Source organism: Gracilinanus agilis, chromosome 2 (genome assembly GCF_016433145.1).
Source record: "Gracilinanus agilis isolate LMUSP501 chromosome 2, AgileGrace, whole genome shotgun sequence".
NCBI classification, from domain to species: domain Eukaryota; kingdom Metazoa; phylum Chordata; class Mammalia; order Didelphimorphia; family Didelphidae; genus Gracilinanus; species Gracilinanus agilis.
Window position 1 is genome coordinate 475621891 of NC_058131.1, and position 18795 is coordinate 475640685.

Below are 18795 nucleotides of genomic sequence, written 5' to 3' on the forward strand. Positions count from 1 at the left end.
TGAGATAAAATCAGTACAAAAGAAATAACTAGAGAAAAACACAAACCTAATAATCATTACCCTAAATGTGCATAGATTGTTCCAATAAAATGAGGGTGGAAGAATGGATAAGAAAAGTAAAAACTAACATTTCTGGATACAAAGAGTACACATCAAAATAAACATACAGAATAAACCTAAGAGACTAGACCAAAATTTTCTATGCATCATGTGATTCCAAAAAAAAAATCCAAGAGTTGCAATCATATCAGACAACACGGAAATAAAAATTCATGATGTCAAAAGCTAATAGAATTAATGAAAACCTTTTACTAGCCTGAGTTTTTAAAAAAAAGAAGAAAAATTACCAAGTCACAAATGAAATCACAGAGAAGAAATAAAAGGGATGATCAGAATTTACTATTTGCAATTATACATTAACAGATAGAATTTAGAAGAAATGGAGGATTACCTACAGAAGTATAACATACCAAAATCAACAGAACATGAAGTAGGGATCTTATGTAACTCAGTCAGAAAAAGTGATATTGAACTGGCCTTAAAGGACCTAAAAGAAAAATAATTAAATCCTAAGTCTATATGAATTCACAGGCAAATTAGAGCAAATAATTAAAGACTAATTAGTATCCATGTTATGCAAATTATTCCCTAAAATTGAGGGAGGGAAACATTATATTTTTAACATAGTCCTCATACTTAAACCAGGAAAGGATGAAGCAAAAAAAGAAAACTTTAGGCCAGTGTCACTAATTAATTGTAGGTAGCTCAAGTGAGCAATGAAGGATCAATTTCTTATCTGCAACATATGTTCTCAGAGAATAGCTTGGGAAATTAAAAGATTAAATGAATGGTTCAAGGTCACACAGCCAGTTTGTGTTAGACACAATATTCTTGATCAATAGTTTCATAACATTAATTTTTTATTGTTATGTTGCTGTTATTATTTTCATTTATGTTATTATAGTCAGTGTATATGCTATGGGGAGAAATTTTTAACCAAAAAGCAGGGATGGGGGGGGAAAGATCACAAAAGCTAAAGAAAATAAATAAATAAATCAAATGATGTGAGATTAAAAAACCTTAGTACAAATGAAATCAGTGCAGCTAGGAAATTTGTCAAATTGGAAGAAGAAAAGGTTTTGTATCAGATATCTCTAACAATGCTTAGATATCCAGACTATAAAGGGAATTAATACAAACATATCACTATGAGCCATTCTCAATAGATAAGTGGTCAAAGAATATGACCAGTTTCAAAAGAAGATATTAAATTATTAGCATAGTTTATTATATTAACATAAACTATTAGAAGTTTATTAATGTTTGCTCCAAATAAATTAATAATAATTGAAATGGAAATTAAAACAACTCAGATTTGACTTGCTGCATATAGATGACACAATGGATAAAGCGATGAGTCTGGAGTCAGGGAGACCTGGGTTCAAACCTGGCCTCCAACACTTACTGTTTGTGTGACTCTGGGCAAGTCACTTAACCCATTTGCCTCAGTTTCCTCAACTGTAAAATTGGAATGACAATAATGGCACCTACTTCCAGGGGTTGTCGAGGAATAAATCAGATAATATTTGTAAATCCGCACAGTGTTTGGCACATAAGAGGTAATGTCAGTAGAGCATTTGGTATCCAGGGTGATCTGTGCTAAACCCTGTGTTGTTTAGCATTTACCTTGGATAAAGTATTAGATGGCATATTTATTAGATCTATCGCAAAGCTAAGAAGGATAATGGGCACACTGAATGACAGTAAGGTTCTCCGGGGTGGGGTGGGGGGAATATATATATATATATATATATCAACAGATGTTTGAGTTGAATCTAAGAAGAATTCAAGATAAATAAGTATAATCATATATTTGTATGCAAAACAACAACAACAAACCCAAACAGTCCAAGATGGGGAAAGCATAGTGAGCTGTTTATTTAGAAAATATTTGGGGGATTTAGTGGCCTGCAAGCTCAGTCTGAGTCAGCAATGTAGTATGGCAGCCAAAAAAAACCCAATAAAATTTTGGACTATATTTAGAGAATCATTGCTTCCAGGAATAAAGAGGTGTTAGTCCCTTTGTACTGTGTCCTGGTAAGATCTCATCTAGGGTGTGTTATTTATCTCTGGACTCCACAGGTTCGGAAAGCCATTGCTAAATGGAACAACATTCAGAAGAGTGCAACCAAGATGGTGAAGAGACTGAAGTCCTTATTCTTTGAGGATTAGTTGAAGGAATTAGGCATATTTGACCTGGAATGGCACATAAGGGACATGTTTTTCCTCCCCTTTCATCCTTCTCTCTATCAATAGATATAATAATACATACACACACACACATATGTGTGTGTATATGTATATATATATATATATATATACAAATATATGTATTTTTTAAGGTTTTTACATAGATATTTACCAGGAAGATATAGTAAAAACAAAAATACAAGCGGTATCTCCCATTCCCCAATACTTTAGGGCACACTCTCCCTTTTATTACCTTGGCCCCGAAGGAGAGTGGACTAACTTAAAGCATTTTATGCTGGCTATCTTGGATTTGAGAAGGACTCTTTGTGGCCAAGGACATAGGCTTGTTCTGTTTATCTCCAGAGAGAAGAATCAAAAACAGAGACTGGAAATGACAAAAATACAGTTTTAGGTATCATGTCCATAAAAACTTCCCAATAGAGATATCCAAAAATTAAGTGAACTACCTGAAGACATAGTGGGTTCTGCTCTCTTGGAGATCTTTAAGGCAAAGCGAGGCAAAGCAACAACCATTTATTCAGCACTTATTATCCCTTTTTGGAGTATATGCCTATCAGTGGGATGTCATTCCAAATTGCTTTCCAAAATGCTTGCATCAATTAATTCACATCTATAGCAACAGAATCACGTGTTGTTCTACATTGTTTAACAGTTTGATTTATCAGTCTCTTGTTTTCCAGCCAGATTGTAACATTCCTGAGGGCAGTTGGCCCCCCATGCTACTAGCAGTGTTCTTTGTTGTGTAGCCTGTGCATAACACTCTGTCCTCCTGGCTAGAGTTGATATAGTACCCTGCAAGTAAAGGGTTATACATGTCCTAGTTCCTGCCATTCCCCAGTGGGATGTCTTGCCAGCTGTCTTTAGGAAACTCTGCCCAGTGGTCTGGCATTGTAGGAATCTGTCCAGCCTGCTCTGTGGAGTTTGTCAGGCTGGCCCTGGCTATAAGGATAAGGTGATGCTAGAGCTGAAAGCTCTGTGCCCCTCGCTTTCACTCCACACCATTCTTTCAATTGCGTAAGGGTGTATTGGCCAAGAACTGAGTCTCATTGTGGGGGGGGGGGAGCTGCTGCCCATTCCTTGAATCTTCTTCTAGGTCTATAGCCAAGTATATCAGGCCCCAATTCAGAAATTTAAAAAAAAAAGAAAAAAAAAAAGAAAAAACCAACCTTCTGGCTCCTTTCAACAAAACATTAGCCAGATGGTCACAGACTAATCAGTGGAAAGTATTGGATCAGCTGAACTGCTTGGTTCTAGCCTGTCCACTTTGTATAGACCCAGTTTGTCTGGTCTTGGGAAAAGGCCAACAATCTTCCCTTCTCTGGTAGTAGCTCACCGGTATCTTTCCTTTCCCTACAGATACCAATGTGATACGGTATATCCAGCTGACAGAGATGAAGCTCAGCAGATGTTCCCAGAGAGAGAAAGAAGCCTTGTAACTTCTGGGAAGCTTCCCCCAGAGATGGACCCATGGTGGACATTGTGCTTCCAGGGGCCCACCAGGTGGATTTCCCTTTCCTGGGTTTGGTCTCTTTCCTGCACTTCTCCCATCTTCCTTCAAAAGCCCCCTTAACTCTGTCTGCTCCCCATATGAAGGGAAAAAGAGAGAGAGAGCAAAATGAAGCCAGCTTCACACCTGGCCAGATGTCAGAAAATGGTCGAAGCCCTGCTCCCTTGATGAGAAGAAGCCTGAAGAGGAGATTGTGTCAAACTGGGAAAGGTTTAGCTGGTGGTTTCCATACCTGAAAGGCAATTCATGTTAAAGGCAACCTTCATTAAGTCTGTGAGCTAGTCCCTTCTAATCGGCCCCCTGATGGATGAAGCCATCCCTCCCCAGCCCTAACAGACACATCCGGGAGATGGGCACGGAAAGAGCTGGAGACCTCAACCCTCTCCTAGAGGGATGTAGATGTGTGTATACTGATTTCCCTCCCCCTCCAATACTCCCGTTCTTGACTCCTGTTGCAATCTGTGTGCCCCAAACCCCAGATCTCCCTTCGGGGTTCTAGGTTTCTGTTATAGGCTTATCTGCCACTGAAGCCCCCACTAAATGCCTTTTCAATGAACTTACATACCATTCTCATATAGCAACCCTGATGGCAGAAAGCAGCAGGTTTGGGAAAGTTAAGGCAAAGGCAGGGGGAGGGGAGGGGAGACTCTCCATTGGGAGGGGGGACAGTGATGCAAAAGCTGAAAAAGCTTTGTATAAATCAGGGGATAAAACTATGGACAAATTAAGTGCAAATAAAAATAAATTAATAGGTGATAGTTCCTGTCATTTCTTTTGGAAATAGCCCCCCGCCCCCCACCTCCACCCCTGACCACTTTTTCCTCCCTTCATCCCATACACTGAGTCAAGGATGTACTCAACGTAGCATTGGATGACCTCCAAAGCAGCTGACCATTTGCTTAGTTCCCTGTGGAGTTGCTTATACTCTGTACTGTGTGTCCTTTGCAGTGGTGTCTACCCCAGCATGTGTGCTCCCAATGGAATCCAGCAAGCATTTATCAAGCACCTTCTTTGTATGTTCTAGGACTGTTTGAGGTGCTGGGGACACAAACACATGATACAAATAGTCCCTGCCCTCGAGGAGCTTTCATTATTCCCTTCATTAACTTAAGTTTAATCTAGTCAAAGTTGGGGAGAAAGACTTCACTTGAGTGATAGGTTCATTTTTGGACAGCTATAATTGTTAGGAAGTTTTCCCTTATTTTGAGACAAAATCTGTCTTCTTGTAACTTCCACCCATGAGTCCTTGATTTTACCTCCCTGAACCAAACAAAGCAAATTGAATCTATCTGTCACATAACCACTCAATGTCCACCACTAAGATTTTTCTTCTCTAGGCTAAACATCCCCTGACGGGTTTTCTACTCTCTTTGTATCATGCCGATTGCTCTCCTGTAGGCATTCTCCATTTTGACCCTGCCTTCCTTAAAAGAGGGTCTTCAGAGCTGGGCTCAACATTCCAAATGTGTCCTGAATGGAACTGAGCACAACGACGTCCCATCCTCCCTTCCAAGATCCGGACATCATGCCCTGGAATCGCATTAGCTTTTCCAGCAGCCAAAGCACACTGCTGACTGCTGCAGCATTCGGCATTCATGGTCACTTAAAAATTGCTGGGTCTTTGTCATATGAATTGCATTCTAGGCTTATCTTCCTCGCTTTGTACTTGCGTGGTTGATTTTTCTGAGCCCAATGTCAGGACATTGTGCTTACCCTTATTGAATTTCATCCTTACTTCGACCCAACATTCCGATCTGCTGAAATCTTTTCGGATCCCACATCTGAGATTTCATTGTATTATTGATCTCTCCTAGCTCAAGAACAACCATTTCATATAATCAGCTATATAATCTTCTTTTCTGATGGCATCAGTATTAGTTCTGCCTTCCCAAATCATCCTTTTCATTAGCCTACCAGTTCTCAAACGTTTTGGCCTCATGATGCCTTTACCTTCTTATAAATTATTGAAGACCTAGCGATCTTTAGTTTATATGGCTTATAGCTAACATTATTTACTATAGTGGAATAATAATAATAGATAAAATTTAAAAATATTTATTCATTAAAAATAGAAATAAGCCCATTACATGTTAACAGAAATGGCAAATTTTTGTGAAAAATACTATTTTCCAAAACAAAAAAATTGAGAAGAGTGGCATTGCTTTACATATTTTTGAAAATCTCTTTAATGTCTGGCTTATTGGGAAACTGCTATTTTTCCATATCAGGTTTTACACTCAATCTATTGTGATAAGTTGTTTTGGTTGAAGTTTATGAAGGAAATCTGGCCACAGAGATATGCAGTTGGAAAAGGGAGGAATATTTTGGTAGGCAAATAACATCTTAGCATTATTATGAAAAAATATATGACCTCAAAGACCCCCTGAAAAGGTCATGAAGAACCCCACGGGTCCATGGAATACATTTTGAAAACTGTTGCATTAACCCATGATCTAGACATTGAGAGCAAAAGAAGAGTTGGAGGCTGAATCTCATCTTTCATTCTCCTCAGCTCCAGTTTAACAGTATTTCATGATTATATTGCACTTTATAGTTTACAAAGCACTTTCCTCACAAGAATCCTGTAAGGCAGGCAGTATTATCTCCACTTTACAGATGAGAAAACTGAGGATCATCATTGCTAAATATTTGCCAGGTAAATCAGACAGTGAGAATGTGCTAAGTGCTTATTTATTATGTATCAAGCTGTTGGGGATACAAAGACAAACACAAAACTTTTCCTGTCCTCAAATGCAACAAAAAAGGGATAGGAGAGTCAGTAGCAATGAGGGAATCTGGAAAGGCTTCATGTAGGAGGTGGTGGAATTTGGGCTGAGCTTTGAAGATGGTCAGGAAGCTAAGAGGGAAAGCTAGGTGGTGCAGTGAAAAGAGTGCCAGATTTAGAGTCAGGAAAATTCATCTTTCTGTGTTCAAATCTGGCCTTGGATGCTAGCTGTGTGACCCTGGGCAAGTCGCTTGATCCTGTTTGCCATAGTTTCCTCATCTATAAAATGAGCTGGAGAAGGAAATGGCAAACTACACTGGTGTCTTTGTCAAGAAAACCCCAAATGGGGTCACAAAGAGTAACCCACAACTGAAACAATTCAATAATAACAAAAGAAAGGATTCTAAGAGGTGGAGATGAGGGTGTCACATAGCTAATAAGTGTCAGATCCAGCTTTTACTTTGGGTTTTAAACACTTAGCCAGGAAGTATTTCTTCTTTCATTGATTCATTGCCTTCTGATTTGAGGTCCAGCCTCTTTTCATTACATCCCATTGTTGTTGGGGTGTTTTTTCCTACTCCCTATCCTATTGGACAGCCTCCAAAAAAAAAAAAAAAAAAGAAAAAAAAAAGACCCAGGTCAAAGCAAAGTTCCTATATGCCAGCCCCCTACTAAAAGAGAGAGTGATCTGCAGCCATGTCCTCATCTAACTCTCCATGTACACAAGGGACAGAATGCCGCCTGGTTTCTAAGCAAAGGCTTGGCTAACTCTCAGAGGTGAGCATTCTCTGTACCTGGCCCACTGGTACTAAGACCACCACCTCTCGCTGGAGATCTTGATTGCCCCTTCCTCTTCTCTCTGAGGTGTATTAGCATTTATTAGTCCAGCCATAGCCAGAGAGTAGATGTGAATCACCTGAAAGAAACTGAGTCAGGAAGAAAGAGCTCCAGCCCATTTGCTGGCCATATTGAAGAGTCATAAAATGGTAGACCTGGAAATGACCTCAAAGACCATCTTGGTCCAGCTGCCTCATTTTACAAGGGAAACTCAGAGAGGGTAGATTTGCCTGAGGACACAGCATAGAACCTAATTAGGGGAGGCAGCTAGGTGCTCAGTAAAGAGCCAGACCTAGAGATGACAGGAGGTCCCGGGTTCAAATGTGGTCTCAAATACTTTCTAGCTGGGTGACCCTGATCAAGTCACTTAATTCCCATTGCCTAACCCTTACCGCTCTTCTGCCTTAGAATCAATACAGTGTTGATTCCAAGTTGGAAAGTAAGGGTTTAAAAAAAACAAACAACTAATTAGAGTCCAATTCTCCTGACTTCTTTCTCCTGATACTTCTCTCAGTAAACACTCATTCAAAACTTGATTGGGGCTGTATGGTATAAGAGCAAATCAATCAAGTTCCGAATAAGTATTTACCAATGATACAAAGCAGTGTAAGACATGTAGCACCATAGACTTGAGTTAGAAGAGACTTAAGAGTTGAAATGAATCCAACTCCTTTATTTAAGAGATGAGCACACTAAGACACAAGAGAGTCTTAAGTAAATCCATCCAAACACCTATGGCAGAGAATGGCTGAGAGAAGAATTAATCCACATTTTCTTTCTTCTAATCCAATACTTCCCAGCTTGTGGAGTGATTGTCAACAATCACTCACCCTTACCACGTTGCAGTCACGTGGTCGAAGGATTCAGGACTGGCAAATTTCATGGGACAGGGGAAATACCAAACTTCAAAAACAATCAATCCAGACAATTTGATGCAGGGCAAGAATGTAGGATTTGGAGTCAGGAGAGATTTAAATTTCATTGCAGATCAAAACTGTAACTAAGGTAGGGTGACCAAGACTTTTTTCCAGGGAGCTGAAATTTAAAGAGTGCAAACGGCATGGTCCCAGAGCATGTTTCTTCTCCCGTCTGGAAGCTGTAACCTTCCTCATCCCCCAGCCCTCACCCTCATGAGCTCTCCTCACCTCTACCTACCCCAGGCATAAAAATTCCTACTTAGAGCTCTGAAACTCACTAGCTATGTGACCATAGGTAAATTATTTTACTTCTCTGAACCTCAGTTTCTTATTTGAAAAATGGGGAAAACAATACTATAATACTTAATCCATAAGGTTATTGTGAGGATCAACTGAGATAACATGTTAAGTGCTTTGCAAATCTTAAAGCTTTAATAAATGCCAGCTATTGTTATTATTATTGCTAGTAATAATAATTTCATTCTCATCTTTTTGGCTACAGTTCAGATAGAAGGGTCCTGGGATAAGCCACTATCCTGCTACTATATTTTTATATTTAATGTTTTGTGAAATCTTGCATAAGTGGATAAAATATCTCTTCTTTGTAACTGAATAAAAATATTAGAATGAAAGCTTATCTCCTATGGGTTCACTGAAAGCATCTTTGAGACAACTCTAGTAGCAGATAGGCTGAAGGTGATAATATGTACCCTATTCCATCCCCCACCCCATGACTTTTTTTCCTCTACTGCTTTTCTAAAATTTGAAAGCATATTGTTCCACGTAGATGGAAGATTATGATGTTTATTTGTTTTCTTAATAGATCAATGTCATTTCCATGTGATTATGGGTGATAGTTTGTTCTGTAAAAATGGTATGTTTGATTAGTTTATTGACTTTGTTCTCCAAGATCTTGGTGGGGGAGGGAGGGTGTCTGTATTTTAGTATGGGGATTTGTCATCTATCAAGCCACAAAAGACTGAGCAAAGCTTCTGATGCATAATTCTAGCCACCAGGTCAAGCCTTGCTAAGTATTCAGTAGGTGCTACATTTTTACAGTCTATATGGTATGATTTGCATACTTTCTATGCCATTTCCTTGTATCATTTACACTGATCACTAAGCCTGAACTTCTGTAGGATAATCCTTCTGTAATTTCTGGTGGCAGTGTTCTCATTCGGAATTGCTGTCATTAATTAACCTTCCATTGCCCTCCAAAAATCTACATGACAGCCATTCGTTTGATGCTTCCTTGGTGACATTGTTGACTAAATTGACACAAACGTCATCCACATTTTTTAATTCTATTTTCGATATTAGCTGTTTCATAGACTCCATCTGATAGTAAATCACTTTAAGTCATGTTTGACAAATCCAACAGCATTTACCTGTTATCAGTCTTTACTCGGCAAAGTGGTCTGCTTGTTCTAAAAGTATTTCCATAGGTTTTTGACCTGTAAATCCTGTGCTCTAAAAACTATCAACAAAAGGCAGTATAAATGTTATAGCACTTTCATGTGGTTTGTTCACCAATTACCAGGTCACTAATAAGTTTCCTTTTACACTCCTAGAACTTTTGGGCACACATTTTTGCTAAGCCAATATGTTTTTTTCTTATGTGTTTATAGATTTTTTTTCATGATTCTGTAAATGCTTTTTATAAAGTACTTTAAAGTGTAATTCACTTATATTTGAGGAAACCATTGGTGTTCTCATCTTTTAGTAATAGATAATGTGATGCTTTCTGTTAAGCTGGTAAAGTGCCTTGCTAATAATTCATGCTCTACTATGGAACATCTGAGCCAATAATTATGGATCTTATTGACGATGATGATGATTATAATGATGATGATGATGTTTTCATCTTCATGTTCAATGGAGTACAAATAGAAACAGTCCTAGAACAAGTCACACTATCTTACTGCTATTGTGCTTTTATGTTTAATGTTCAGCCTATTATTGTGTGAGTAGATTAAGTGATTGATTTTTTTTTTGTAATTGAATTAAAGTGTTGAGATGCAAATTCATCTTCTGTAGACTCACTGAAAAGCATCTTTGAGACAACTCCAGAAACAGTTAAAAGGATGCTCATTTCCTCTGTTCTTGCCTTCTTCCCTTCCCTCTTCCTTCCCTTTCTCTCTCCCTCTTGCCTTCTTTGTTAGTGCTACCCTCCCAGACACAAGAAACTTGGGATCCATATAGTAATTGTTCTTTTAGGAGAAGGTTAGGATAGAGTTAGGGGATGGAGCTTAGAAAGGAAAAGCTAACTCATATGGGTTTACATATTCAGTGCTCCAATTCCATTTAAAGCTACTCTGTGTCACCAAAATAAGGTAGTAGTGGGGAGTTTTAAATCATTTTTGGATGTGGGAGAAAGGCGGCAACCTTAGAATCCCCCAGAGATTCTGCCTTCTAGCCCAAGGGGAATAGGAGAGGAAAGAAAGAGGTTAGAGTTGAAAGAGAGGCATTAATAATGATATCATTGCACATTGTTACTTTTATAGAAGATATTATTGTTCTCAGGAGACTTTCACATACATTTATATGATTTTCACAATTTGTGAGGTAGGAAAAGCAGAATTGTTATTCCCATCTTGTAGACAAGTTGTAAATAGACTGCAAGATAGAACCAGTGAGTAACTTTGAAGAAGAACAGGATTAAAATAGGTCATCGAAGAAATGTATGATAAAAAAAAGGAAGATGTGCTGGGGAATAAGATACAATAAGGTACAATAAGGTACAATAATTTGGACAAACCACGTTTTCCACTCCACTTGATGTCAAAAGAAAACAAGGAAGGTTTCAGAGCATTTGGAGTGGATACCCAGCAGATAATTTATGGGAGGACATGAGTAAGAATAACCCAGAATGAACAGATATGGATAGGTTTCAACTCATTTGGAAATTGGACCCATTGACTCAAATTGTTGAGACCACAGATCCATTCGGACATTTGAGCATTTATATACAAGATTTGACCAAGGCATGAAACTTACACATTACAAAGGAAAGGAGCTGGAACAAGAACTCAAGTCAGAACTCCTCCCACGCCATACCTCACTGTGTCTCAAATGGCTCCAAATTCCTGCTGAGTATCCTGGCACTATCAGCACTTGGCCTGGAGACAATCCAAAAAGAATTTAACTCAAATATCATTTGCCGCTAAATCTATTACTTATCCCCTGATCATGTTCCCCATTGCAAGGTCCTTTGTCATAATCTAAAATCTAAACCCACTTAACACTGGAAGATAACTCTATGTCCCTCTATCCTCATTTGGGGTTTTATTGATCTATAAGCTATGAAACAGTGTCTGTTGTTTATTACCCTGATTTGGGGTGGGGAGAGAAATAAGTGGGGTGGGTAAGTTGAACCCACTTGTTTTTTTTTTAACCCTTACCTTCCACCTTAGAATCAATACTGTATATTGGTTCTAAGACAGAAGAGTGGTAAGGGCTAGGCAATGGGGGTTAAGTGACTTGCCCAGGGTCACACAGCTAGGAAGTGTCTGAGGCTAGATTTGAACCCAGGACCTCCCATCTCTAGGCCTGGCTGTCAATCCACTGAGCCACCCAGCTTCCCCCAAGCCCACTTGATATTGCATAACTTCTCCCTATCATTTCTGATCCACTGTCTGTATAGATAGATCTACAGTATCTTAGGAACTTAGGTCAGGAGATACCTAGATTTAAATCTCATCACTGACCAATTGTAAGTTTTGTTGTTGTTCACTCGTGTCTGACTCTTCATAACCCTATTTGGAGTTTTCTTGGCAAAGATACAGAAAGAGTTTACCATTTCCTTTTTCAGCTCATTTTTCCAGATAAGGAAAATAAGGCAAGCTGGGTTTACACAGCTAGTAAGTGTCTAAATCCATATTTGAACTCAAGTCTTCCTGACTTCAGTCTTGGCATTCTCTACACAGTACCACCTAGCTGTTCCAGTTGTAACTAGGATGATGAAAATGAGACTTTTCTCAGGATGCCAAAATGTATAATGCCAACACCATTAACCAAAGGCATGATTACTATGACAATATTTGCTCTGGGATCCCATGACATCAGGGTTGGGTAAATTAGAAAGGGTGAGAGGACAAGGGAAGAACAACGAGGGAAAGAGGTTCTGTAAGAGTATATAAGCCACTAGATGCTCATACCAACTGTTAGTTTATTCCCAAAGCATGTGCTTCATTGGTGCTGATTCCATTTCTTTCCCCTTTTTGCCCTACCAAGTAGCTTAGAAAAGACCTCTTCCAGATTCTATAGTAGTCAGATGGGAGTGCTTCCTGATTACATGTTAGACAAAACAAAGAAGGCAGAAATCCCTTCCCCACCCCTGACAGTCAGTTTCTCCAGGCAGAAAACCCCACCAGGAAAGCTGCCTCTACCTCTTCCTGTTCATAAGAATGTACTCGCCCTTAGCCAGGGTCACCGATAATGCCCTACCCCCATTCTCGCCACTCCTTTTTCTTTCAATCTGAGTGCATCCTCCTGCCATAGCTTGCTAATCTGGATCAGAATGGGAGTGACTTGTAGTCTGAGTTGTATACCTTCTCAAGGAAAGAAGAGCTGAAAGTTTGAGGCACTATTACTGGCCCAGAATAGCCCATTATTCTTCAGAGGGTGGTCAGCCCGACTTTCCAAGAGATAGTTGGGGTTCCTGCAGTCCCTGCCAGAAGTGTTAGCCATCTTCCACTCAGTCCTCAGCTCACAGCTCTAACAAGGAATTCTGGTACCTGATGAAAATTCATTTGGGTTGGAGGTGATGAAAAAGGGAGGATGGAATGAGGATTATGTCTAAGAGATGATAAGCATTACTGTGCATGGTTGAGATGGACTGGAAGCAGAAATCATGTCAAGTTAGAAGACTAAGAATCTAGGAAGCCAAGGTGTTTGGAATTATGATCCTACTATAGAGATCTCTAATATCATTTCCTTTTAGAAATTATTATGGTAATATAGTTGGAAGTGGGGTAGAAAGAAGACTGATACAGGCATTGTACTTATTGGGGAAGAAGATAAATCCATTGGCAGGTTCATCAGTGATAATAACAAAGATTTGGACAAGATGAAATGAATTTTAAAGGAGGAGCAGTGTTATATCTTCTAAAGAATCACCCTGATAAAATAATAATTGTATTTACAGAGTATGTTAAAGTTCTCCAAGCACTCTACAAATATCCCATTTTGTTTTCACAACAACCCTTAGAGGTAAGGTATTATCACCCTCATTTTACAGATAAGGAAACTGAAGCAGACACAGGTTAAGTGACTTGTCTAAGATAACAAGTATCTGAGGTCAGATCTGAACTCATGTCTTGTATCCAATTTTGGGACTCTGTCTACAGCACCATCTTGCTATAAGAAGGCTTATATGCTGGTCATGTTCTCCTGAACCAACAGTTTTTTTGTAATCCACAAACAATAATAACAAAGGGATCTTCCATGGTGGCAGAGGGAATTGCCCTAATGGGTGATGGCGACCTAGCCCCCTGGGCCAGCAGAAGTCAATCATTGTTGGGATTGCTAAAGAACCTTTTTGCTTTCACCTCAGCTCTGCACCATCAGAACTACTACTTCGAGATGCCCTCTGCTGAGCCAGGGCTAACTTCTCTAAGAAGGGTATAACTGTGAGCTGGGTGGAGAAGGGTGAGAACTTCTGACAGACACTGCAGGAACCCCAGGTACCCTTGTGGGTGGGTGGGGTACCTTCAGACCACTCCTTGAAAACAAAAGAGATTTTCTGGCCCAGTATTAGTGACAACAGAGACTACAGGGCATGCCAACTTGCCAACTCTTCCTCCTGGCTCTGTGTATGAAAGAGCTGCCAGCCTTAGAGAGGGTGCCAAGAGATGTATTGTTGTCAACACATGGAAAACTAGGTTTCCATGAGAACTAGAAAATGGAAGGAACAAGAGAAGAAATCTAGAACGAAGAGTAATTTATTAACAAAAAGCTCATAGATGTGAGTAGGTAATCCTCCCAGTCACAAAATGTCCAAGGACATTTGTTAACTCATTTCTTCCTAACTCCAGTCCCTAAGGACAATTGAGTTTGCTCCCCAGCTTATACACTTATCATCATTTAGGTTCTCTGATCCTCTGTCTCTTCTTCTATAAAATAGAGATAAGACTTCTCCTGCTTACTTTATTGGGTTGTTTTGAGGAAAGTGCTTTGCAAATCTTAAAGTACTATACAAGGGGTTCCCAAAAATCTTAGTGCAGTTTTAAGCTTTAGTTAAACCTTAGAAATGTAAATGCTACAAACTTACCCCCTGACAAATTATTAAGATATTAATTTAATTTATTTTATATTTATTTAGCCTTGTGAATTTTGGATAAAAAATAAAAAATTTTAATAGGATTGGGTACCCTGTCATTATGTACTGAGTGTACAATAATTTCTGAATGATCTTTTTCTAAGACCAGCAGTTCTTTTCATCCCTCGTGCTTAGCACAAACAGATACTTAATAAGTCCTTGTCGATTAATTTGATTGGATTATATATTTGTATTTATTATACATATATTTATTTTATATATTACATAAAATACTCATATTTGTAAACTTTTATTATTATTATTATTTGAAATGTTCTCTCAGTATTATAATGGAGGTAATCAAGTCCTATTCCTCCCCAAAATACACACACACAAACACATACCCCACATCTGCTCTGACTAGAACACATTCCATGGTTCCAGGTTAGGTTTTCTGGATACTTCCAGGGATACATGAACTAAGAAGACCTAAAGGACTTTGCAATACTGTGGAAGATGTTTAAAGTATCAACTTCCTAAGTGAGTATAAAAATAGCAGATATGGGTTAATATTTTATGTTTTAAATCTTTTTGTTAATGTGGGCTTTTCAGTTTTTTGTGTTTTTTTAAGCATCACTTTTGCATGGAAGAAATAAATAACTGTCCTATACCTGATCTACATTGTACATCGAGTGCTTTTCTATTCCATCTTTGGGATACCCTAGACCAGTGATGGGCAAACTTTTTAAAGAGGGGGCCAAAGGAAAGGAAATGCTCATCTGTCAGTGTTTCTAAGGCAACTCTTTTGAAGTTTCATTGTATTGTATTCGTCAGATTAGGAATAATGTCACATGGCCAGTTAGCACATTTCAGGGGGCCACATCTGGCCCACAGGCTGTAGTTTGCTCATCACTGCCCTAGACCCTGGATGATGAACCTATGGCACACAGGGGCATGGGATAGGATGCTTCCCTCCCTTTCTCCACGTGCACCTTAGGACATTTCTCACATCATCTCTCCCTCTAAAAGGTTTGCCATCACTGCTCTAAACATGAGCCAACCCTAAACTTTAAGTGATTTTTTCCCCCTAGAGTTCCTGAGAGGGCATGTAAAGGGCAAGAGACAACGTAAAAGATTTGACAGCTCTTTTTAGAGACCAAGTTCCCCTAAGATTGAGTCCAGAAGCTGGAGCCCCTTTAGTGGGAGACAGTGCCCTAGCTTTCTGGGTCAGCAGAAGTCAATTGTTGCTGGGATTTCTAAAAGCCTTTTCACCTTCACCTCAGCTCTGCACCATCAGAACTACAACTTTGAGGTCCATGCCCTCTGCTAAGCCAGGGCTAACTTCTCTTAAAAGGGTATAGTTTGGGGCAGCTGGGTAGCTCAGTGGAGTGAGAGTCGGGCCTAGAGACAGGAGGTCCTAGGTTCAAACCCAGCCTCAGCCACTTCCCAGCTGTGTGACCCTGGGCAAGTCACTTGACCCCCATTGCCCACCCTTACCAATCTTCCACCTATGAGACAATACACCGAAGTACAAGGGTTTAAAAAAATTTTTTAAAAAAAGGGTATAGTTTGCTCAAAGGACTTTAAATGACTGCCTGCTCTTTGATCCAACCATACCACTGCTGGATTTGTACCCCAAAGAGATAATAAGGAAAAAGACTTGTACAAAAATATTTATAACCACACTCTTTGTGGTAGCAAAAAATTGGAAAATGAGGGGGGTGTCCTTTGATTGGGGAATTTCTGAACAAATTGAGGTATCTGATGGTGATGAATACCTTTGTGCTAAAAGGAATAAGGAACTGGAAGAATTCCATGAGAAGTGGAATGACCTCCAGGAATTGATGCAGAGTGAAACGAGCAGAACCAGGAAAACATTGTACACAGAGACTGAAACACTGTGGCACAATTGAACATAATGGACTTCTCTACTATCAATAATGCAATGATCCAGGACAATTCTGAGGGACTTATGAGAAAGAACGCTATCCACATCCAGAGAAAGAACTGTGGGAGTAGAAACACAGAAGAAAAAACATTTCCTTAATCACACAGTTCAGTGGGGATATGATTGGGGATGTAGACTCTATTACAAATATTAATAATATGGAAATAGGTCTTGGTACATGTAAAACCCAGTTGAATTGCTTGTTGGTTACGGGAGGGGCAAGGGAGGAGGGGAGGAAAAGAATATGAATCATGTGACCATGGAAAAATATTCTAAATTAATTAATTAAAAAAATTTTTAAAAGGGAAAAGTTGTTGAAAACTCCTGTTGCATCATCACAAAACTACAGAATTCCAGTTGTAGCCACTCAAAATGAGTGTCTCTTAAACTTGTTATTTGGTCATCAGTGTTCAGGGAAAGAAACATAAGCAGAGTAGAGAGAACCAGAAGCCAAAGGTCTTAGGCTTACCTAGGCCCATATGCCAGCTGCCATCTATGAGTCATCGCCTCTGTCTCTGTCTCTGTCTCTGTCTCTGTGTGTGTGTGTCTCTCTCTCTGACAGGAGAAGACAGGAGAAGAGAGCAGAGGACAGGGGGAAGAGGACAGGAGAAGAGAGGAGAAGAAAGGAAAGGAGAGGAGAGTAATGGAGAGGGGAGAGGAGAGGAGGGGAAAAGAAGTGAGAAGATGAGACAGGGGAGGAAAGGGAGGGGAGGAAAGGGGAGGGGAAGAGACAAGAGGAGAGGAGAGCAGAGGAGAGAGAAGGGGAGGAGAGGAGAAAGGAAGGGAGAGGAGAGGAGAAGAGAAGGAAAGTTGCTTTAAAATGCTTTATACACAAGCTGCCTCCTTTGATCTTCATCATACCCCTGTGATTTAGGTGTTATTATTATCCCTTTTTTGCAGATGTGGCAAGAGGTTGAGAGAGGTAAAGTAATTTGCCCCGGTGACACAAATAGGCAGAATTCAAACTTGGGTCTTTTCTGCTTCTAAGCCTAGAGTTCCATCCACTCTGTCACCTCATCTAGGTGTCTGAATCCCATGAGTGTGTTACTTTTCCTCTCAACACTAAAGAAATTGTGAATTCCAGGTTATCAGCTTACATTTTCCCCCTAAAGAAAATCACTCATTCTAGGTATCAGCTTACATTTCCCTGCCCCCAGCCCTTCCTCCCTTTCTTAAAAATGGCCTTGAGTGCAGGAGAGTAAAGGATGACAATGGGGCCTGAAGAGCTGGCTAATAGACAGCTATGATTTAGCTGAGGCAGCCTTCCCTGAAACCCATACTCATGCCCAAACACAGGCCAGGCAGCAGAGGAAGAGAAAATGCATTTGGTCCATCAGGCATGACGAGTCTCAAAATACAGAGTCAGCGAGAAGAATAGTCCCCCACTCTAAATGGAATGGAATTGGATTCTATTAAAAACCACACTCATCGAGGCCCATAGCTATTAATATTTGCTAAGGGGAGGGAAAGGAAGAGGCCTCTGCCAAAGGCTAGAGACCTCCAGCAGCTGGGGCTGAATTGTTCCATTGGGGGTGAGCCCAAATTTGAAAGTTTCCCTTTGCCTTTAGCTTTAAAAAAAGGGGGGGAAATCTGTTTTCTTTCTTAACAGTGGCAGGGCACAATCAGTTTGAAGTCAGGAGAAACTAAGACACAGCAGAAAATGCTAATAAAAATGCCCCTTTCCTACCTACTTGAAATAAGTCAGCACAAGTCTTTTGCTCATATGACCCTTGGCCCTAGACCATTTTGATTTTGTCCTACTGCTATATCTTACATAGTTTGAGAATTAGAGATAGCTCTGATCCCTGCCTTGAGTTATCCTGCCTTGGGTTGAAATCCTGCCTTGGATACTTAACTGGAATTGGCATTTAGAATAAATCATTTCTAGGATCTAAGGTTAGGTAGGTAAGGATCTAAGATTAAAAGTTGCAGTGGAGATGCAAGTCAGCATTGGAAGAGGGAGTTTCTACACCATGTGTTCCATATAACAATGAAATGACCAGTGGGGAGGGGCAAGAGAGATGCAAAAAAGAATGAAGGAGAGAAGGAAGGGAGCCATAAGGAGAGGGAGAGGCCAAAGAAAAAGAGAGGGGAGGAGAGGAGGAGGAAGAGCAAATGAGAGAAAGAGAAAGAAGGGGGAGAGAGACCACAGAAAGAGCAAGGAAGGGAAGGAAAAGAGAAAAAGAGGGAGATGAAGAGCAAAAAGTGAAAGAGATAAAAGAGGGATGGGAATCAGAGGAAGAGAGGGAAATACATTTTGAGAAGGGGAAAGGGGGAGGAAGAGCAAAAAAAGAGGAGAGAAGGGAGAGAAAGAAAGAAAGAAAGAAAAAG

At 39.8% G+C, this 18795-nt stretch overlaps 1 protein-coding gene across 1 annotated transcript in view; it reads left to right on the top strand.

Moving 5' to 3' along the window:
- Positions 1-4528, top strand: part of TTC9 (tetratricopeptide repeat domain 9) — a 55822-nt gene extending 51294 nt beyond the window's left edge. The window contains exon 3 of the mRNA XM_044664915.1: positions 3628-4528. Within this exon, the coding sequence (XP_044520850.1) occupies positions 3628-3707 (80 nt within the window). The 3' untranslated portion in view covers positions 3708-4528. The remainder of the gene's footprint in view (positions 1-3627) is intronic.
- The last annotated feature ends 14267 nt before the right edge of the window (positions 4529-18795 follow it).